Source organism: Panthera leo, chromosome A3, assembly GCF_018350215.1.
Source record: "Panthera leo isolate Ple1 chromosome A3, P.leo_Ple1_pat1.1, whole genome shotgun sequence".
In the NCBI taxonomy this organism is placed as follows: Eukaryota; Metazoa; Chordata; class Mammalia; order Carnivora; family Felidae; genus Panthera; species Panthera leo.
Genome location: NC_056681.1, coordinates 30857846 through 30881286, shown reverse-complemented (window position 1 = coordinate 30881286; position 23441 = coordinate 30857846). Strand labels below are relative to the sequence as shown.

The following is a 23441-nucleotide window of genomic DNA, read 5'->3' as shown; positions in this document are numbered from 1 at the left end:
CACTAAGCCCATAAATTAATTTTTAAGTAAAAAGGAGATAATTTGTTTAGATATATTTAGAATTATTCATCTCGTTTTAAGTGCTCGTTTAATTTTTTAATAGACTTTATTTTTTAAAGCAGTTTTAGATTCACATCAAAATGGACTGGAAAGTACAGACTTACCATATACCTCCTACCCCAAAGCATATACAGCTCTTATTATTTTATTTTATTTTATTTTATTTTATTTTATTTTATTTTATTTTAATTTTATTATTAAAAAACTTTTTAAAAAACATTTATTCATTTTTGAGAGACAGAGATAGACAGAATGTGAGCAGGGGAGGGGCAGAGAGAGAAAGGAAGACACAGAATCTGAAGCAGGCTCCAGGCTCTGAGCTGTCAGCACAGAGCCCGTCATGGGGTTCAAACCCACAAATTGAGATCATGACCTGAGCCGAAGTCGGATGCTCAACCGCCTGAGCCACCCAGGCGCCCCTAGCCTCTCCTATTTTAAACAACCCACACCAGGGTGGAACATTTATTCTAATCCATGAACCTTCATTGACACATCGTTATCAATCAAGGTGCATTGTTTACATTAGGGTTCACTCTTGTACATTCTATAGGTTTTGACAAATATATAATGACATGTATTCACCATTATAGTATCATATAAAGTAGTTCCCTAAAAATCCTCTGCGCTTTACCTCTTCATCCCTCTCTCCCTACTAAGCCATGGGAACCACCGATCTTTTCTGTTGATTTCATAGTTTTGTCCTTTCCAGGATGTCATATAGTTGGAATCATCCAGTATTTAGCCTTCTCAGACTGGCTTCTTTCACTCAGTCATAGTATTTAAGGTTCCTTCATGTCTTTTTGTGGCTTGATCGCTCACTACTTTTTAGTGCTGCATACTATTCCATTGTCTGGGTGCACCACAGTTTACCGACCCATTTACCTACTGAAGGACATCTTGGTGCTTCCAAGTTTGGGCAATTATAGATAAAGCTGCCATAAACATCAGTGTGCAGGTTTTTGTGTGGACGTTAAGTTTTAACTCATTTGGGTTAATACCAAAGAAAGCGATTGCTGGATCGTATGGTAAGAGTATATTTAGGGGCGCCTGGGTGGCGCAGTCGGTTAAGCGTCCGACTTCAGCCAGGTCACGATCTCGCGGTCCCTGAGTTCGAGCCCCGCATCGGGCTCTGGGCTGATGGCTTGGAGCCTGGAGCCTGTTTCCGATTCTGTGTCTCCCTCTCTCTCTGACCCTCCCCCGTTCATGCTCTGTCTCTCTCTGTCCCCAAAAAAAAATAAATGAAAAACGTTGAAAAAAAAAATTAAAAAAAAAAAAAGAGTATATTTAGCTGTGTAAGAAACTGTCAAACTACTGCTTTCCCCGGTAGCTGTATCACTTTGCGTTCCCACCAGCAGCGAGTGACAGTTTTTGGTCTCTCCACATCCTCACCAGCATTTGGTGTGTCAGTGATTTGGATTTTGGCCCCTCTGATAGGCGTGTGGTGGTATCTCACTGCTGTTTCAATTTGCACTTCCCTAATGCCATGTGAGGTTGAAATGCTCCTTTAATTTTAAGTAACCTATTCATGTTAATTTTATTTCTTCCTGAAACATCTGCCATTAAGAGTACCATTACTACATTCTAGTACCATTAAAAGCCTTATGATCTCAACTGTCTTGTCTTAACCACGCAGGTGCTTTTAACTGAAAGAAATTCTCATCTATATAATTACCAAATGATAAGGGGTTTAGTCAAATATTGATATCAATATACTAATTTATGTATTATTTTACATGAGCTATGCATATTGACAATAAATTATATTTAATTAAAAAATAAAGGGGCGCCTGGGTGGCTCAGTCGGTTGAGCTTCCGACTTCGGCCCAGGTCACAATCTCACCTTCTGTGAGTTCGAGCCCCGCGTCAGGCTCTGTGCTGACAGCTCAGAGCCTGGAGCCTGCTTCGGATTCTGTGTCTCCCTCTCTCTCTAACCCTCCCCCACTCATGCTCTGTCTTTCTCTGTCTCAAAAATAAAATAAAAAACATTAAAAAAAATAAAAAATAAAAAAAAATAAAAAATAAAATAAAATAAAATAAAATAAATTTCAAGCCCCCCCCCCCAAATAAAACAATGCTTATAACATTTATGGCTTAATTGCCACCTACCGTAGTCATTTTTAAAATAAACTTTTCGGGGTGCCTGGGTGGCTCAGTCGGTTGGGCGTCCGACTTCGGCTCAGGTCATGATCTCGCGGTCTGTGAGTTGGAGCCCTGCGTCAGGCTCTGTGCTGACAGCTCAGAGCCTGGAGCCTGTTTCAGATTCTGTGTCTCCCTCTCTCTCTGACCTTCCCCCGTTCATGCTCTGTCTCTCTCTGTCTCAAAAATGAATAAATGTTGGGGCGCCTGGGCGGCTCAGTCGGTTAAGCGTCCGACTTCAGCTCAGGTCACGATCTCACGGTCTGTGAGTTCGAGCCCCGCGTCGGGCTCTGAGCTGATGGCTCAGAGCCTGGAGCGTGCTTCTGATTCTGTGTCTGCCCCTCTCCCGTTCATGCTCTGTCTCTCTCTGTCTCAAAAATAAATAAACGTTAAAAAAAATTAAAAAAAAAAATGAATAAATGTTAAAAAAAAATTTTAAAAAATGATAAAATAAACTTTTCATTTTAAACTAGTTTTAGATTTATAGAAAAGTTGCAAAAAGAGTACAGTATATTATTAAGTAAAGTCCATTTTATTCTTATTTCCTTAGTGTTTGTTTGCTTGTTTTTGTCCCAGAATCCCACCCAGGATGTCACAGTAGGATTCTCTAGACTGCGACAATTTCTTAGATTTTCCTTGACAGTTTTCAGGAGTCCTTGTCAAGTATTTTGTAGACTGTCCCTCAGTTGGAATTTGTTTCAAGTCGTCTCATGATTATATGGGGATACGGGCTTTGGGGACAAAGACCACAGAAGTAAAGTACAATTCTCATCATGGCGTATCATGCTATGGACACGACATCACTGAAGATGTTAAGCTTAATCATATGACTGAGGTAGTGTTTCCTCTAGAGAATAAACCTAAAGCAGGCCTTTCCACTGTAAAGTTACTCTTCTTTCCTGATTTTTGTACTGCATTCTTTGGAAGAAAGTCACTATGTGACTTGAAGAGTTTTAAGAGGTAAGGAGTTACGTTCCATTTCCTTAAAAGGGGAGTATCTGCATAAATTATTTCAGTTGTTCTCTCCCATTTATTTATTCAATCATTTATTTATATCAGTATGGAGCTGTGAATATTTAGTTTACACTCTAAGTTATAACCTAATGCTACCTTATTTATTTTGTTCGTCTCATTGTTCCAGATTCCTCCAAATTTTCAAGAAAGAAATATCATTGTTACATAAACTCTTCCAAAGAAATGAACAGAAGGGAACACTTTGAGGACACACTAGTCTTCATACCAAATATGACAAAGATGTTATAAAGAGAGAGAGAGAGAAAGAGCAAGCAAGTAGAATTTCTTTCATGAACATGGAGGCCAGCTTTGGATGGTACTCAAGACACATAAGGATGTAACTTCAGGGGCTCCAGATAAATAGGCTGGATCCACCAGGCTTATATTATCCACGATTGGTGGATCCCATGGTCCTCAAAATTTTTGTGTCAGTTTGGGAAGTTATGTAGAACATTTGACAAGTCCAATATGAAAACTACAGAGCAGACTCAAGGATTTTTGGAGCAAGGCAATTAGACTTCCAATAAGTGACAGTTATCCTTTAAGTAACAGTTTCAGGCTTGATATTAGGCTACACTTGATACTGAACATCTGATCTTGGGAGACCAGGTGATCATGAGTTCTGAACAGCCAATCATGTCTGGGTGCTGTGTTCTCTAATTCGCCATGAAGTAAGACATTTTCAGGAGTCAGCATCAGTGGGAAAGGGTAGGTGTAAGACCAGGCCTCAGTGGGTAGGTCCTGAAGGGGCAGGTTGGTTTCAGAAGGTGGTGACTCAGAATCCCTCTCTGCACTCTTTTTTTTTTTTTTTTTTTGCCACTCTTCAATATGCACCCAGATACGGGGGAAGTACCTTATGACTAGTTAACTAAGAAGGAAGAAATTACCTTATTTACAGGTAACTGTGCACAATATATCATGGGTTACTATGGTATTAGAGCCTTGTAACCTTCAAGGATAATAAAGAACAGGAAATTCTCCTGTGGGTAGAACTTTGATGATTATATATATTTCCCACTTTTCCTAGAAGGAGAGATGGACTGACATAAGGCTCTACACTGAAAAATGAATAGTGGTTAACGTTTTGGCTGGAGGTTAGCGACAAGGAGAATGAAATATGAGTGATAAAGAGGTTTGGGAAATATATGTGGGTCTAAAATGTCAGAATATTTCTACTCCATTTAAATTTCATCACAAATCCCTCACTTCGGCAGAGCATTTTAATAACCAAACATGGATGGGCTCATCCGGATGTCAGTCATCCACCTTCCCTAACCACCTGGGGTATTGTTCACGTGGTTCAGGACCAAAGATGCGATGGTAAAAGAAACTTTCCCTCACCACCACTGTTCAGAGCCTAAAATGGCAGCAAAATAATCATCTTTAAGACCCTCCTATGTGGCCATACCAAATACTTGGTAGCTAGCCAGTTTCACTGGACCCTTTCCACCACATGAACTCCAGTGAATTTTCCTTACCAAACTAGACACTTCCGGGGCTAGATTTTCTGTCCCTGCTTGAGCCATCACATGTGGACTTATGGAAGGCCTTATCCACCATTACAGTGTCTATCCCATACATCACTTCCTCTAACTAGAGACTCACTTCTGAGTGTGAAATTGAAGGCAATGGGTTGAGAGGATACACTGGTCCTATCATGCCCCTCATAACCCGGAAGCAACTGACCTCATAAAATGGTGGAATGGTCTGTTAAAAATGTAGAAAAGGCAACAGAAGGAACTCAAGGGACTAGGGCCTTTCAGGAATGAAAATTTGGTCACCACCTGGAAGGAATCCTACCGACTGAGCAGCTAAATAAAGGCAAAGCTAACATCGAATGCACAGGGGAGGAAAGAACTCACAAATAATAGCTAGGGCTTAGTGAACAGCTGCAGAAACAAAGGTCTATTGGTCATGGCTCAATTGGCCTTTTAGTCTGTAGGCTATAAATTTTTGAGGGGGGTCTGTGACAGACCTAGAGGGTGAATGAAAGATACCCAGTGACTTAGAGCAAACCCTGAGACAAGACTTTGTGTTCACTTCATTTGAGATATGAGGTATGGCTGTGTAATGTTGGATGAGGTTATTAGTGAAATTCTGTGGATGAGAATATAGGCAAATGGATAGCCAGGAGAAACAACGTAGCAGACATCTACATACAGCTTCCACATACCCCGCATCTCTCTGGGAGAATTTGCCCCCGAAAATTCTGTTCTGGTAGAACAGTTCATTGGAGGACACCCTGTCTACTGACTACAGGAGTAAGCACATGCCCAAGGTAGGCCAATCCAGTTGTGCCCCTTCGGAACATAGCTCTGAATGGGAATATGCAGGGACGGAAGGCGGTTGATTCTAAGTTATGTGAAGGCAATGCTGTAATGAAGAAGTCTGTGACTTTCTATGGAATCCGTAGAGCTGCACTGGTTGCATCCTTCCAGAGGCTGGTTTGTTCAGCTCTTCCTTCACTTGTTTGAAGTACAAAGCATTCCTGCAATACGCCCCCCTTTCTCTTAGAATCAGTTTGGGTAGCTTACCTCCAAACAAGCCGCACGCACACAAAAGTTCAAAGTTCCTGGAGTGCCAGAGTCAAAATTGCTTGTATAAGAAATTACATGAGCCCGTTTCTAAATAATTTCAGGTTTATTTTCCCCAGATGACATTAATTTCTCTGAAGAAGGAGGAAAGTGAAGGCCAATAAAAAATTAAAGCTGGATATCTGCCTCTTTCAAGTTCAACAGGAGAGAGATTCATTAAGCAACTACAAGACCAAAACATTTGGCATGAAGCCAACTATTGATACAAACTGATTAAGCTTCAAAGTGCTGAAGTCTTCAGAGGATGGAAAGTGACATGATAAAAGAGGGAGAAACCAGGCGAAGTTATTTGGAATCCATCTTTCTGAATGACTCCTAGGAGAAATTCACAGCTCTAATGAGAAGTCACTTCAGCAGTCCTTGAGGATGCCCTGTTGTCACCTGGACGGTGGGGAGAAAAACGATGCCATGTAACATGGTGGGCAGGGAAGGTGAGTTGCCAGTTGGCTCACCTCTCAACTAGACATTTCTTTGTATGATGGAGAGGAAATTAGGTAGCAGCTGACTTGGCAACTTTCATGGGCTTTTGGATAATAATGAGCTGTTGTGAATAAATGCCAAGAAAGGTTAAATGCCTGTGATATACCAGTCTACACTGATTTATTGGCTGTGGCTAAAGACAGGGTGAGAATAGATTAAAACTTTCAACATGCTGCTCATTTAGAGTTCTAATAGCATGTAAGTTTGTAAGTATCTTCCCAATTCAAAGGCAAGATTTTTTAAAATTTTATTTATTTACTTTTTTACATTTATTTATTTTTGAGACACAGAGAGAGACAGAGCGTGAGTGGGGGAGGAGCAGAGATAGAAGGAGACACACAATCCGAAGTAGGCTCCAGGCTCTGAACTGTCAGCACAGAGCCCGATATGGGTCTCGAACCCACAAACTGTGAGATCATGACCTGAGCCGAAGTCGGACGCTTAACCAACTGAGCCACCCAGGCGCCCCTCAACTGTAAGGTTTTTCAGAGAAGGCTTTGACATTTATACTTAATACCTGTCTTGGTTTGGGTTCCCCCAGCATCAGAGGCTAAGATAAGAATTTGGGTGCAAGGAGTTTGTTTGGGAGGTGACGTCAGGAAGCACTAATAGAGGGGTGGGGAACTGAGATGGAGAAGGAAAGGCAGCTAAAACAGAGGAGCTATTGACCAAGTTAGTTCTTCTCCTTCCTGAGTTTCTTGCCTTTCGTTCACATTGTGGATTGTTCTGCAAGTCTTTGCTTATCATTATTATTATAATTTTTTTTTTTTAATATCAGCTTTGGGACACCTGGGTGGCACAGTCAGTTAAGCATCTGACCTCGGGTCATGGTCTCACTCTCAGGTCATGAACTCTCTCTTGTGAGTTCGAGCTCTGCATTGGGTGAGCCCCGCATTGGGTGAGCTTAAGCCCTGCTTTGGGCTTTGCACTCTCTCTTCCTCTCTCTGCCCCTCACTCACCCACAGGCACTCTCTCTCTCTCTCTCTCTCTCTCTCTCTCAGAAAAAATCATATTTTAAAAAGTAATAGCTTTATTAACATATGAGTCATATACCACAAAATGCATCATTTTAGATGCCTTATTCAATGTTTTTTAGTATATTCACAGACTTGTACAACTTCCCCACTAGAATATTTTCAATGCCAAAGAAAGAAACCATGGGGGAAGGGAAGGGGAAAAAATAGTTTCAAACAGAGAGGGAGGCAAACCATAAGAGACTCTTGAATACAGAGTACAAACTGAGGATTGATGGGGAGGTGAGGGAAGGGGAAAATGGGTGATGGGCATTGAGAAGGGCACTTATTGGGATGAGCACTGGGTGTTATATGGAAGTGATGAATCCTGGGAATCCACTCCCAAAGCCAAGAGCACACTGTATACACTGCATGTTAGCTAACTTGATAATAAATTGTATTAAGAGGAAAAAAAAAGAAAGAAAGAAAGAAAGAAAGAAACCCTGGATTCATTAGCAATCACTCCTCATTCTGTCCTACCCCCTGGAAATCACTAGTCCACTTTCTGTCTTTGTGGATTTGCCTATAGAATGGGAAAGAATATTTGCACATTATATATATGATAAGGGACTTGTATCCAAAATATCATAAGAACTCAAATTTAACAATAAAAAGATGAATAAACATGGGCAAAGGATTCAAATAGAAATTTTTTTCCAAGAAAAACATACAAATGACAAATAAACACAGGGAATGATGTTTAACATCATTAGTCATTAAGAACATGCAAATTGGGGGCGCCTGGGTGGCTCAGTCAGTTAAGCATCCGACTTCAGCTCAGGTCACGATCTCACGGTCCGTGAGTTCGAGCCCCGCGTCGGGCTCTGGGCTGATGGCTCAGAGCCTGGAGCCTGCTTCCGATTCTGTGTCTCCCTCTCTCTCTGCCCCTCCCCCGTTCATGCTCTGTCTCTCTCTGTCTCAAAAATAAATAAACGTTAAAAAAAAAATTAAAAAAAAAAAGAACATGCAAATTGGATGTATAGTGAGCTACCACTAGGTATCCGCGAGGACAGCCATTATCAATAGAAATAGACAGTAAAACGTGTTGGGGACGATGTGGAAAATTTGGAACCCTCATACATTGCCACTGAGATTATAAAATGGTGCAGCCACTTTGGAAAAGAGTTTGAAAGTTCCTCAAAATATTAGACAGGAAGTTGCCGTATGGCCCAGCAATTCCATCCCTAGATAAATGCTTCCGAGAAATGAAAACATATGTCCACACTAAAGCATGTGCATGACTGTTCACAGCAGGATTATTCATAATAGCCAAAAAGCGGAAACAACACAAATGTTCATCCGCTGACGAACGCATTAAAACAAAGTGGTATATCCAAACAATCGAAAATTATTTGAATGATAATACTTATTTGATAACAATTATTTGAATTATTCAAATGATAATACTTATCTCAAAGGGCTATTATAGTATTAGCAAACGTATGCAAAGTGCTCAGCGGGAAGACTGGCACAAGAGAGCGTGTAAGGGGTGGCGGTGATAAGGCTGCTGTCATCAGCTGACACAGGACTAGATAGAGCAGATGCTTCGAAAGGACATTTCGACAGCTCCAGAAAATTCCATGGTTGGCTAACATTCTAGGACACATCTGAACCAAAACTGCGAGTCTGGCCACTGTTGGGCAGGCGAAGAAACGCTTTCTAACTTCCTGATCCGGTCTCCCCGCCGGAGCTGGCCTCTGATGAGATGCCACACATCCTCCCCCACAGGGCCACAGTGGCCACCCACCTGACTTAGAAAGACATTCTTCGAGCAATGAAGAGCAATGAAAAAGTCACATAGTGTTCCAAGAAGATTTAAATCTGGTCTCCTGGAAAACTCTGTTTTGGGTTTCTTTCTTTCTCTGGCAATTCACTCTGTGGAATCTTTCTACCCTTTTCCCCAAATTTAAACAGCAGAGTTTTATGGAGCAATTGGCCTGTGGAAGACCTCTCAGGGGAACGGTTTGTGGGCCAAGGCATGCTTGCCATGGTAACTGAATCCTGAAAGACAATATCCCTAAGAGATAAGTCAGTTTTGCTCTTCTGTGGGTCTGGTCGGAGCAGATACTTTACAGGCTTTCTGCTTTAACCTGTGCCTCCTTGCACAGTAAATTACTCATCCAGAAGTGTGCCTGCGACTCAGGGATGTGGTGCGGGTATGCACAGGGTATTTTTCACAATCAACAAAGATCCAGGGCACTTAAAAACATCTATTCTCAGGGCACCTGGGTGGCTCAGTTGGTTGAATGTCTGACTTCAGCTCAGGTCATGATCTCATGGTTGCAGAGTTCAAGCCCTACATGTTGCTCGCTGCTGTCATCACAGAGCCCGCTTCACATCCTCTGTCCCCCCTCTCTCCACCCCTCCCCAGCCTGCACGCTCTCAAAAATAAATAAAACATTAAAAAAAAAGACACAAATAATCAATAGCCAAGTCGCTAGTAAGACCCTTGATGATTGCTTCTTGAATTTTTGGGTCATGTTCTTGCTCATTCGCTCACTTTGACCCACTGATCCCTTCCCTCAAGATCTCACAGTGGGGGAGAAGCTGCCTCACAAAAAGAAAATTACTGGGCATGGGACATTGTGAGTTAAGCCCAAGATGAGGCCAGCCCAGGATCCAGAGGGAGCACCGAGGGGAGGGCAGGGTGCATTGGTTTCTAGGGAAGGTTCCCATCTGAAGGAAGAGACACCCAGCTGAACCTTGCAGAGAAGGGGGTGGAGTGAACAGGGTGCTTGCATTGGAGCTAAAGAGCACACGACACTGGCAGATGTCCAGATTCGACACGCAGCTCAGAGTCTGCGGGCACCTGTGGTGGCTGAGAGAGAACTGGGGCGAGGGGTGGTGGCAGGCCTTGGCAGGGCTTTGTCCTGAAGGCAATTGATGGGGGGCCCCTGGGGAGCAATGACGAGTGATAAGGAGGAGAGGGGTATGGTCAGGCTTGAACAGGGGGGTCCAAAAGTCTTGGTGGAGTTTTAAGCTTTAAAACCATGAGAAGTATAAATGCTACAAACTTTCAAAACACCATCACTTGTGAGTTTCATTATTCGAATTTCTTTTGTCGTCTTGTGTGAATTTTGTTTGAATAAATGCCCTTCAATCAGACTGGAGAAGCTCCAGTCGTGTTACATTAGTTTCGAGTGTAATCCTAGACGTATTTAAATCCTGTGGAGAACGCTGATATTTTTGTTCCAGTAGGTAACTGATCCAGCTGGGTTCAGATTGCACCTTCTGACCTGGCTTCTATGGTCTGTGGGTCCAATGTCAATTCCGTTTTCAAAGCCTTGGCGGTGCTGTTCAGATCTGTCCCATATACATGCCGTCCAGTGCCGCATCTGGGATCTGGGCTGCGGTCTGCCCTATAGTTCAACTCTCAAAGTCTGTGGTATGCTGTTTAGGAGTACAGTCACACGTGTGCAGCGTGGAGGTGAGCCCGAGAGGTCACAACAATTGGGGGGGATTACTTTTCTCCACCTCTCATTCCCTGTGACCTCCCTGATACTTGCTGGTTGTCTGGGGATTCTCTTTTCAGTCCTTCCGCCAGAAAGATGGGGCTTCATGTATTCTGTTAGGTTACACGCTTCCTGATACTGGGCCTGTTTCTGGGGCCGAGTGGTGGGAGAACAGAAAAAGAATAAAGGCAGTAGGGGTTTCCCCACCTTTTGGGGACCACAATGCTCTTGCCTGGAAAGGAGGGGTACCCTTTCTCACAGTAGTAGATTCCTTTGTAGCCACCCCCTAGCCCCCTGTTGCAGCCCCTGATGCGTTGGATGCTTGGGTGGGAGGGAATGGAGAAGAGAAACAAGGACGGGAGATCTCCCCACTCTCTAAGTGTTGGGAGACATTTCCCACTTCTCTCCCAAGAACTAGAGGGCTTCTGAATCCCCCCATTGACAGCGAAGGCCACCTCAGTGTCTCGGGCTGTGTTGCATTCTGGCCAAGGGGTCCTGGGGCAGGATGTCAAGCTCACCGCCAACTTGGTGTTATTTCAAACGCTCATCTTCCCCATCTGTCTGCTATAATTGACTTTTTAGAGTCTTCAAATAGTCCTTCCATGAGTGCTGCCCGGGGTTTTATAGCTGTACTCTGTGGCAGGGACATTTTGGCATGAGCTTACTCCGTCTTGCCTGGGCCCATGAAAGATAAACTTTTAATTTTAATGTTTTGTTTCAGTGAACATTTGCTGTTTTCAGCCGGAAGCATATTGGGTAGCAAAACTGTTTGCTCGTGTGCACGTGGTGCCCACAGGAGTACAGAGTTTGCCCAACCACAGCAGGTGGCCAGCCCAGAGGGTGGCATCCCCAGAGGACTGGGTGGCATTCCTCTACAGCAGGGGTGAGCAGCGTTTGGTTTGTTTGTTTGTTTGTTTGAAAGGATCAGAAAGTAAATATTTGGGGCTTGCGGGCCATTTGGATTCCATTTCAGCTACTCAACTGCACTGTTACAGCATGAAAGTAGTCACGGATATTATGTAAACCAATGGGCAAGGCTGTGCTCCACTACATGATTCTTTGCAAAACCAGGTGATATATGCGGTGCCTGGGTGGCTCAGTCGGTTAAGTGTCCGACTTCAGCTCAGGTCACGATCTCGCGGTCCGGTCCGTGGGTTCGAGCCCCGCGTCGGGCTCTGGGCTGATGGCTCGGAGCCTGGAGCCTGCTTCCGATTCTGTGTCTCCTTCTCTCTCTGCCCCTCCCCCATTCATGCTCTGTCTCTCTCTGTCTCAAAAATAAATAAAGGTTAAAAAAAAATTAAAAAAAAGAAAAACAAAAAAAAACAACCAGGTGATATAGGCTGGATTTGGCCTGCAGACTGTAGTTTGCTGACCACTGATCTGAGAGATCGGTTAGGGCTGATGAGAGCAGCTATCTTTCTTCTGAAGTGAACTCCTTTACTCTTTCTTCAGTTTTTACCACCCGGGAGCAAGGGTTTCTATCCTGGGAGTTCATGATCTAAGAAAAGAAACAAATATATATATATTTCTTTTCATTTATCTACAGCCAAAATCTAGCATTTTTTATCATGAATGTAGGCAACAAAAGACAGTAGTGTTAACAGTACCTGTGACTTTGCCACAAATAGAAACCACAGATCTTTTACCATATCGTATCAGTTCTTGTAGATTTTCCAAAATGTTGTTTTTGCTTATCACCATTTCACGATCAGGGAAACTCTCCCACATGTCACTGGGTCTTGATCTGATCATTACATAAATTATTACATGTTACATGTTGACCATTGGTGGTAATGGGCCAGCCATCCCAGAGTTCTTAGCTCTTGCTTTTTCTTTTTTAAGTGAATTTATTGAGGTGAAATTCACATAACACAGAATTAACCTTTTTTTTTTCAATATATGAAATTTATTGTCAAATTGGTTTCCATACAACACCCAGTGCTCATCCCAAAAGGTGCCCTCCTCAATACCCATCACCCACCCTCCTCTCCCTCCCACCCCCCATCAACCCTCAGTTTGTTCTCAGTTTTTAACAGTCTCTTATGCTTTGGCTCTCTCCCACTCTAACCTCTTTTTTTTTTTTTTTCCTTCCCCTCCCCCATGGGTTTCTGTTAAGTTTCTCAGGATCCACATAAGAGTGAAACCATATGGTATCTGTCTTTCTCTGTATGGCTTATTTCACTTAGCATCACAGTCTCCAGTTCCATCCACGTTGCTACAAAAGGCCATATTTCATTCTTTCTCATTGCCACATAGTATTCCATTGTGTATATAAACCACAATTTCTTTATCCATTCATCAGTTGATGGACATTTAGGCTCTTTCCATAATTTGGTTATTGTTGAGAGTGCTGCTATAAACATTGGGGTACAAGTGCCCCTATGCATCAGTACTCCTGTATCCCTTGGGTAAATTCCTAGCAGTGCTATTGCTGGGTCATAGGGTAGGTCTATTTTTAATTTTCTGAGGAACCTCCACACTGCTTTCCAGAGCGGCTGTACCAGTTTGCATTCCCACCAACAGTGCAAGAGGGTTCCCGTTTCTCCACATCCTCTCCAGCATCTATAGTCTCCTGATTTGTTCATTTTGGCCATTCTGACTGGCGTGAGGTGATATCTGAGTGTGGTTTTGATTTGTATTTCCCTGATAAGGAGCGACGTTGAACATCTTTTCATGTGCCTGTTGGCCATCCGGATGTCTTCTTTAGAGAAGTGTCTATTCATGTTTTCTGCCCATTTCTTCACAGGGTTATTTGTTTTTTGGGTGTGGAGTTTGGTGAGCTCTTTATAGATTTTGGATACTAGCCCTTTGTCTGATATGTCATTTGCAAATATCTTTTCCCATTCCGTTGGTTGCCTTTTAGTTTTGTTGGTTGTTTCCTTTGCTGTGCAGAAGCTTTTTATCTTCATAAGGTCCCAGTAATTCATTTTTGCTTTTAATTCCCTTGCCTTTGGGGATGTGTCAAGTAAGAGATTGCTACGGCTGAGGTCAGAGAGGTCTTTTCCTGCTTTCTCCTCTAGGGTTTTGATGGTTTCCTGTCTCACATTCAGGTCCTTTATCCATTTTGAGTTTATTTTTGTGAATGGTGTGAGAAAGTGGTCTAGTTTCAACCTTCTGCATGTTGCTGTCCAGTTCTCCCAGCACCATTTGTTAAAGAGACTGTCTTTTTTCCATTGGATGTTCTTTCCTGCTTTGTCAAAGATGAGTTGGCCATACGTTTGTGGGTCTAGTTCTGGGGTTCCTATTCTATTCCATTGGTCTATGTGTCTGTTTATGGCCAATACCATGCTGTCTTGATGATTATAGCTTTGTAGTAGAAGCTAAAGTCTGGGATTGTGATGCCTCCTGCTTTGGTCTTCTTCTTCAAAATTACTTTGGCTATTCGGGGCCTTTTGTGGTTCCATATGAATTTTAGGATTGCTTGTTCTAGTTTCGAGAAGAATGCTGGTGCAATTTTGATTGGGATTGCATTGAATGTGTAGATAGCTTTGGGTAGTATTGACATTTTGACAATATTTATTCTTCCAATCCATGAGCAGGGAATGTCTTTCCATTTCCTTATATCTTCTTCAATTACCTTCATAAGCTTTCTATAGTTTTCAGCATACAGATCTTTTACATCTTTGGTTAGATTTATTCCTAGGTATTTTATGCTTCTTGGTGCAATTGTGAATGGGATCAGTTTCTTTATTTGTCTTTCTGTTGCTTCATTGTTAGTGTATAAGAATGCAACTGATTTCTGTGCATTGATTTTGTATCCTGCAACTTTGCTGAATTCATGTATCAGTTCTAGCAGACTTTTGGTGGAGTCTATCGGATTTTCCATGTATAATATCATGTCATCTGCAAAAAGCGAAAGCTTGACTTCATCTTTGCCAATTTTGATGCCTTTGATTTCCTTTTGTTGTCTGATTGCTGATGTTAGAACTTCCAACACTATGTTAAACAACAGCGGTGAGAGTGGGCATCCCTGTCGTGTTCCTGATCTCAGGGAAAAAGCTCTCAGTTTTTCCCCGTTGAGGATGATGTTAGCTGTGGGCTTTTCATAAATGGCTTTTATGATCTTTAAGTATGTTCCTTCTATCCCGACTTTCTCAAGGGTTTTTATTAAGAAAGGGTGCTGGATTTTGTCAAAGGCCTTTTCTGCATCGATTGACAGGATCATATGGTTCTTCTCTTTTTTTTTTATTAATGTGTTGTATCACGTTGATTGATTTGAGAATGTTGAACCAGCCCTGCATCCCAGGAATGAATCCCACTTGATCATGGTGAATAATTCTTTTTATATGCTGTTGAGTTCGATTTGCTAGTATCTTATTGAGAATGTTTGCATCCATATTCATCAGGGATATTGGCCTATAGTCCTCTTTTTTTACTGGGTCTCTGTCTGGTTTAGGAATCAAAGTAATACTGGCTTCATAGAATGAGTCTGGAAGTTTTCCTTCCCTTTCTATTTCTTGGAATAGCTTGAGAAGGATAGGTATTATCTCTGCTTTAAACGTCTGGTAGAACTCCCCTGGGAAGCCGTCTGGTCCTGGACTCTTATTTGTTGGGAGATTTTTGATAACCGATTCAATTTCTTCGCTGGTTATGGGTCTGTTCAAGCTTTCTATTTTCTCCTGATTGAGTTTTGGAAGAGTGTGGGTGTTTAGGAATTTGTCCATTTCTTCCAGGTTGTCCAATTTGTTGGCATATAATTTTTCATAGTATTCCCTGATAATTGCTTGTATTTCTGAGGGATTGGTTGTAATAATTCCATTTTCATTCATGGTTTTATCTATTTGGGTCATCTCCCTTTTCTTTTTGAGAAGCCTGGCTAGAGGTTTGTCAATTGTTTATTTTTTCAAAAAACCAACTCTTGGTTTCGTTGATCTGCTCTACAGTTTTTTTAGATTCTATATTTTTTATTTCTGCTCTGATCTTTATGATTTCTCTTCTTCTGCTGGGTTTAGGCTGCCTTTGCTGTTCTGCTTCTATTTCCTTTAGGTGTGCTGTTAGATTTTGTATTTGGGATTTTTCTTGTTTCTTGAGATAGGCCTGGATTGCAATGTATTTTCCTCTCAGGACTGCCTTCGCTGCATCCCAAAGCGTTTGGATTGTTGTATTTTCATTTTCGTTTGTTTCCATATATTTTTTAATTTCTTCTCTAATTGCCTGGTTGACCCACTCATTCTTTAGTAGGGTGTTCTTTAACCTCCGCGCTTTTGGAGGTTTTCCAGACTTTTTCCTGTGGTTGATTTCAAGCTTCATAGCATTGTGGTCTGAAAGTATGCATGGTATAATTTCAATTCTTGTAAACTTATGAAGGGCTGTTTTGTGACCCGGTATATGATCTATCTTGGAGAATGTTCCATGTGCACTCGAGAAGAAAGTATATTCTGTTGCTTTGGGATGCAGAGTTCTAAATATATCTGTCAAGTCCATCTGATCCAATGTATCATTCAGGGCCCTTGTTTCTTTATTGACCATGTGTCTAGATGATCTATCCATTTCTGTAAGTGGAGTGTTAAAGTCCCCTGCAATTACCACATTCTTATCAATAAGGTTGCTTATGTTTATGAGTAATTGTTTTATATATTTGGGGGCTCCGGTATTCGGCGCATAGACATTTATAATTGTTAGCTCTTCCTGATGGATAGACCCTGTAATTATTATATAATGCCCTTCTTCATCTCTTGTTAACAGCCTTTAATTTAAAGTCTAGTTTGTCTGATAGAAGTATGGCTACTCCAGCTTTCTTTTGGCTTCCAGTAGCATGATAAATAGTTCTCCATCCCCTCACTCTCAATCTAAAGGTGTCCTCAGGTCTAAAATGAGTCTCTTGTAGACAGCAAATAGATGGGTCTTGTTTTTTTATCCATTCTGATACCCTATGTCTTTTGGTTGGCGCATTTAATCCATTTACATTCAGTGTTATTATAGAAAGATACGGGTTTAGAGTCATTGTGATGTCTGTATGTTTTATGCTTGTAGTGATGTCTCTGGTACTTTGTCTCACAGGATCCCCCTTAGGATCTCTTGTAGGGCTGGTTTAGTGGTGACAAATTCCTTCAGTTTTTGTTTGTTTGGGAAGACCTTTATCTCTCCTTCTATTCTAAATGACAGACTTGCTGGATAAAGGATTCTCGGCTGCATATTTTTTCTGTTTAGCACACTGAAGATATCGTGCCAATCCTTTCTGGCCTGCCAAGTTTCAAAAGAGAGATCAGTCACGAGTCTTATAGGTTTCCCTTTATATGTGAGGGCACATTTATCCCTTGCTGCTTTCAGAATTTTCTCTTTATCCTTGTATTTTGCCAGTTTCACTATGATATGTCGTGCAGAAGATCGATTCAAGTTACGTCTGAAGGGAGTTCTCTGTGCCACTTGGATTTCAATGCCTTTTTCCTTCCCCAGTTCAGGGAAGTTCTCAGCTATTATTTCTTCAAGTACCCCTTCAGCACCTTTCCCTCTCTCTTCCTCCTCTGGGATACCAATTATGCGTATATTATTTCTTTTTAGTGTATCACTTAGTTCTCTAATTTTCCCCTCATACTCCTGGATTTTTTTTGTCTCTCTTTCTTTCAGCTTCCTCTTTTTCCATAACTTTATCTTCTAGTTCACCTATTCTCTCCTCTGCCTCTTCAATCCGAGCCGTCGTGGTTTCCATTTTGTTTTGCATTTCGTTTAAAGCGTTTTTCAGCTCCTCATGACTGTTCCTTAGTCCCTTGATCTCTGTAGCAAGAGATTCTCTGCTGTCCTCTATACTGTTTTCAAGCCCAGCGATTAATTTTATGACCATTATTCTAAATTCACTTTCTGTTATATTATTTAAATCCTTTTTGATCAGTTCATTAGCTGTTGTTATTTCCTGGAGATTCTTCTGAGGGGAATTCTTCTGTTTGGTCATTTTGGATAGTCCCTGAAGTGGTGAGGACCTGCAGGGCACTTCCCCCGTGCTGTGGTATATAACTGGAGTTGGTGGGCGGGGCCGCAGTCAGACCTGATGTCTGCCCCCAGCCCACCACTGGGGCCACAGTCAGACTGGTGTGTGCCTTCTCTTCCCCTCTCCTAGGGGCGGGATTCACTGTGGGGTGGCGTGGCCCGTCTGGGCTACTTGCACACTGCCAGGCTTGTGGTGCTGGGGATCTGGCGTATTAGCTGGGGTGGGTAGGCAAGGTGCACGGGGGCAGGAGGGGCAGGCTTAGCTCACTTCTCCTTAGGTGATCCACTTCAGGAGGGGCCCCTCTTCCGTGGGCCTCTCGTCTGCGCTTGGCTCCGGAGACTCCGTTCTGCTAATCCTCTGGCAGTTTTCTGGGTTATTTAGGCAGGTGTAGGTGGAATCTAAGTGATCAGCAGGACGTGCGGTGAGCCCAGTGTCCTCCTACGCCGCCATCTTCCTCAACCCCAATTAACCATTTTTTAAAAAAAGTTTATTATTTATTTTGAAAGAGACAGAGCCAGCACCAGCAGGGGAGGGGCAGAATTCTTCCCCTCCACAGAGGGAAAGAGAGAATTCCAAGCAGGCTCCACACTGCCAGTACAGAGCCAGTACAGGCTGGAACTCATGAGACTGTGAGATCATGACCTGATCCAAAGTCAAGAGTCAGATGCTTAACTGACTGAGCCCCCTAGCACCCAGGAATTAACCATTTTAAAGTGAATGATTCAGGTACTTAGTACATTCACAGTATTGTGCAACCACCACCTTTATCCAAACATTTCTAGTCACTTGGAAGTTAAACTCCTTACCCATTAAGGAATTTCTCCTCATTTCCCCTCCTTCCTCTCCCTCTCCCCAATCTCTATGCATGTATGAATTCTGGATATTTCATATAAATGGAATCATACAATGTATGACCATTTGTGTCTGGCTTCCTTTGCTTAGCATAATGCTTTGAGGCTCATTCTTATTGTACCATATATTGGTACCTTATTCCTTTCTTCAGTGAAATAATACTCCGTTATATGTATGTATATCAGTTTATCTACTCATCCATTGGTGGGCATTGTATTGTTTACACCTTCTAGCCATTGTGAATAGTGCTGCTACAAATATGTGTGTACCTGCACTTGCTTGAGTATCTGTTTGCAACTTTTTTTTTTTTTCTAGCAGCACACTATGATAGTTAGTTTTATTTGTTTAAGGGCTCCTGTTGCAAGCATGGGCTTTGAGACCGTGAGCCCAGATGTGCATAGTTAGGAAGATAAAAGCAAACCGTGATCCATGTACATGGGTGAAAACTAAAGGTCTCACGGTTAATCACGTTGTAGGGTTTAAATTTCTACAGCCCAGAAGCCAGAAGTCACAGGTGAATTTTAGGTCTTTCTGGATGACCCATAAGGTTTCTGCCCCTTAAATCATCCTTCAGCTTCCAGTTGGTAACGCTGGTGAATCCCTGAGCATTCAGGAAACACGGAAGGCTCAGGAAGACTTTGTTCTCAGTGCCATACATTTCCTTCACCATTGTTGACATTGGATGAATCCTGGATAGATTTTTCAACATGGATTCAGTGAGATCAGTCACACTTGATCCAGTAGCCCTGTTGGTATATCCTTTTAGCTTGATGACGTCATAGGTACTTTCAACCTTTCTTCCAAGTTTCACTGCTACTGCCTCCTCCCAAGTCTGGGTTCAGTTCCTGGAGAGAAACCCCTCCACATGCACTCCACTCCACCCAGACACGCTTGAGTTGCCATGTTCTCCCCAAATCCATCCACGGCAACTTCTGGGATGGATGCCAACTTTTTCAGCCACATGACAACAAAATCTAGCAGAATTCAGATTATTACACCCACTTCCAATCACATGGTGCTTGGGTAGTCCACTTAATTCCCTGGTAACATATGTGAGAATATCCACTGGGCTAGAAACCTCAATTATGGTGGAGTCGGGACTGTACTTGACTAGCTGAGAAATAATACATTTGAAGACGTTAATATTCCTCTGCACCAGATTGAGACGGCTCTCTCCCTCCTGCTGGAGGACTCCTGCAGTTACCACCACAGTCTTAGAATTGGAAATCACAGAGTAATCTTCATCTGCCATAATGTTAGGTGTCTGAAAACATAAGCTCCCATGTTGCAGATGCATCGTTTCTCCTTTGAGTTTATCTTCCAAAACATCCACAAGGGCAAGTTCATCAACCAGAGACTTTCCTAGAACGCTGATGGCACATGCCATATCGACTTGTCCTGTTGGACAGGACACTGCAGTGGTTTTTTTTTTTTTTAATTAAAAAAACTTTTTTTAATGTTTATTTATTTTTGGGAGAGAGACGGACATGGCACGAACTGGGGAGGGGCAGAGAGAGAGGCAGACACAGAATTGGAAACAGGCTCCAGGCTCTGAGCTGTCAGCATAGAGCCCGACGCAGGGCTCGAACTCACGAGCCACAAAAACATGGCCTGAGCCAAAGTCAGATGCTTAATTGATTGAGCCACCCAGGTACCCCTACAGTGGTCTTATTGTTTGGGACAGTTTCCTCGTCTGCAACTGGTGCAATCAGTTTTTCCTCAAGAGTTGCCATTGTGCCTGGGAGAGAGACGGCTGTAAGAGTCACGCGAAGAAGACAATGTCATCCATGTGCATCTCCTTGGATGCAGGGTCTGCTTCAGTTTTTTCATATAGACCCAAGGGTGAAATTATAGGGCCATATGGTAATTTTATGTTTAATCTTTTGAGGAGCTACTGAACTGTAAGTGGCCCAACCATTCTGTATTCTCCCCAGCAATGTACAAACCTTTCAATTTCTTCAAGTTCTCACCAATACTTTTTATTATTATTATAGCCACCCTAGTGGGTGTGAAGTGGCACCTCCTTGTGGTTTGAATTTGCATTTTTCTAACTAATTAAAATTGAGCATCTTTTCCTGTGTTTGTTGGCCGCATATTTATCTTCCTTGGAAAGATGTCTATTGTGTCCATTTTTAAGTTGGGTTGCTTACCTTTTATTGTGTGAGAATTTTTTACATAATCGGGATACTAGACTGCTATCAGGCGTATCATTTGCAAAAATTTTATCCCATATGTAGGTTGTTTTTTCAGTTTTTTGATAATGTCCTTTGGCGTTTTTAATTTCTTTTTAATTTTTTGATCTTTATTTATTTTTGAGAGAGACAGAGACCGAGACAGAGAGTGAGCAAGAGGAGGGGCAGAGACAGAGGGAGACACAGGCTCCGAGGCAGGTTCCAGGCTCCAAGCTGTCAACACAGAGCCTGACACGGAGCTCGAACTCATTGGCTGTGAGATCATGACCTGAGCCAAAGTTGGACGCTTAACCAACTGAGCTACTGAGGTGCCCCTGGTGTTTTAAATTTCAATGGACATTTGATTTATCTGTTTGTGGCTGTTGCTCATGCTTTTGGTGCCATATCTAAGAATCCATTGTTGAATCCAAGGTCATGATTTACACCCATATTTTTTTCGAATAGTTTTTTAGTTTTGGCCCTTATGTTTAGGTCTTTGATTCATTCTGAGTTAATTTTTGTATGTAATATAAGGTAAAGGCCCAACTTCATTCTTTTGCTTGTGGATATCCAGTTTTCCCAGCAGATTTGTTGAAAAGGCTGTCCGTTCCTATGGATTGTCTTGGGACCCTTGTTGAAAATTAGTTGACCACGTATGTGAGGGTTTATTTCTGAGTTCTCTATTCTATTCCACTGGTCTATGTGTTTATCCTTATGCCAGAACCACATAGTTTTTTATTACTGTAGCTTTAGAGTAGACTGTGAAATTTAAAAATGTGAGTTCGTTCATTTCAAGATTGTTTTGATGATTTGGAGCCCCCTGTAATTCCATGTGAATTTAAGGTTTTGCTTTTCCATTTCTTCAAAAACGGCCATTGAAATTTTGATTGGGAATGCACTGAATCTATAGATATTTTTGAGTAGTACCGATATCTTAACAATATCAATTCTTCCAATCGACGAACATAAGATGTTTTTCCATATATTTAGGTCTTCTTTAATTTCTTTCAGCAATGTCTTATTGTTTTCAGTATATAAGCCATTCACCTCCTCAGTTAAGTTTGTCTTTAGATATTTTATTGTTTAGGATGCTATTGTAAATGGAATTGCTTTCTTAATTTCCTTTTCGGATTGTTCATTCTTGGTGTGCTGAAACACAAATGATTTTTATGTGTTGAACTTGTATCTTGCAACGTCGCTAAATATCTTACCTCTGGTTGCTATTGTGTAGATTCTTTGGATCTTCTACACGTGGCATCGCGTCACTTGCAAAAAAGATCGTTTATTTCTTCCTTTCCAATATGAATGCTTCTTATTTATTTTGCTTGTCTAATTGCTCTGGCTAGGACTTCCAGGACAATGTCAAACAGCAGTGGTGAAAGTTGCCATCGCTGTCTTGTTCCTGATCTTTGTCCGTGATGTCACCCCTTAGCTCTTGTTTTGAGGGTCTTCTGCCTCAGGACACCTGGTTTCCCAGATACAGGACAGTAGTTTCCTCTGAAATAAAGCTTTTGTAGCCATATGGGTTGAAGTAATGAATCATGAAGCCTTTATAGAGCCCAAACATAACTATTTCTGATGGTCAGTGAGAAAACAGGCAGGATCTAGAAAGAGGGATGTGCTTTATCTGTTGACCATAATAAGACCTAAGCATGTAAACAAGATTTTTTCACTTTGGTGCTCTCAACAGCTCGCCATCTGCAAATGTGGATCTGGGCATCGTACAGGCAAGTGACTGCTTAGGTTCCATGACTGAAAGAACTGAACCTGAACCTTGTTCCTCAGGCCACTGCTTGGCTTTCAATCCCTGACTTGGAAACTTCCCAAGCATAGTTCCAGAAGAGCCCTTAGGCATTCGCTCCTTCCCTTCACATTTTCCCCCCTCTGGCCGCACTTGTCAAGGTAGCACATGAACTGTCTGCTTACTGGTGTGGATTAGACCTTGGTTGTCCCTGATGTTCTTTAGTTTTGTGGTGGCGACTTTCAGGAGCTTCCCATTTGTTGGTAGATAAAACCCTGCCCATCTCAACTGCCACCAAAGCCGATAGGCTGAGCCTTGACAGCGCACCCCAAGTCCTCTAGGGGGCACTGTTGGCCCCAATTGCAAGATCCTTAAACTACACCAAGTCCTTACCCGCCCATGGGTACATTCCAGTGCCATATGGGGGCCCGGATGCCAACACAGGGCCAACCTGAAGTCTGGCTAGCTCACGTTCTCTGCTTCATGTATATATTTCTTCTTTAAATAAAGACAAATAAAATGCCTACCCTTGTAAAATGCAAACAATACAAGAAATGCTGAAGGTAAAAGATTATGTTTATCCTTGTGTTTCCTAACTAGTGGATCCAACACCCCCGAGTGTGCTTAGGAGAGCTTGTCTGTGTTGCTCCAAATGAATCAAGGATTCGGCACATGGGAGGCACGCAGTCACCACAGAATCTGCCTTCAGAGGGTCCCAATTACGTCCCAGGTGTGCCATTCACTGTTGCACTAGCTGGATGGCCTTCAGCTCATTTCCCTACTTGTTACACGGGGATAATTATAACACATACCCTCCAGCGTGGCTTTTAGGGTTGAGTGAAAAGTGCTGGGTCTACCCTCATGTTTGGCACAAAGTGACTTTCAGTACTGGGGGGCCATGAGTGAGGTGAGAACGTGTCTGAGCCTGGGTAAGCACAACAGCAAAAAACACAATTCCAAAAATAAGAAACGGGTCTCCGCTAGAGCCCCCAGAGGCCCCCCC

The 23441-nt window shown here is 42.3% G+C and overlaps 1 protein-coding gene across 1 annotated transcript; it reads right to left on the bottom strand.

The window, feature by feature from the left end:
• Nucleotides 1–19364: 19364 nt before the first annotated feature.
• On the bottom strand, nucleotides 19365–20259 carry LOC122214953 (L-lactate dehydrogenase B chain-like). Its single transcript, XM_042930161.1, has 2 exons — nucleotides 20180–20259; nucleotides 19365–19926 (listed from the first exon to the last, which is right to left on the bottom strand). Exons 1-2 carry the CDS (start codon nucleotides 20257–20259, stop codon nucleotides 19365–19367), a joined length of 642 nt encoding a protein of 213 aa, XP_042786095.1.
• Between the last annotated feature and the right edge of the window lie 3182 nt (nucleotides 20260–23441).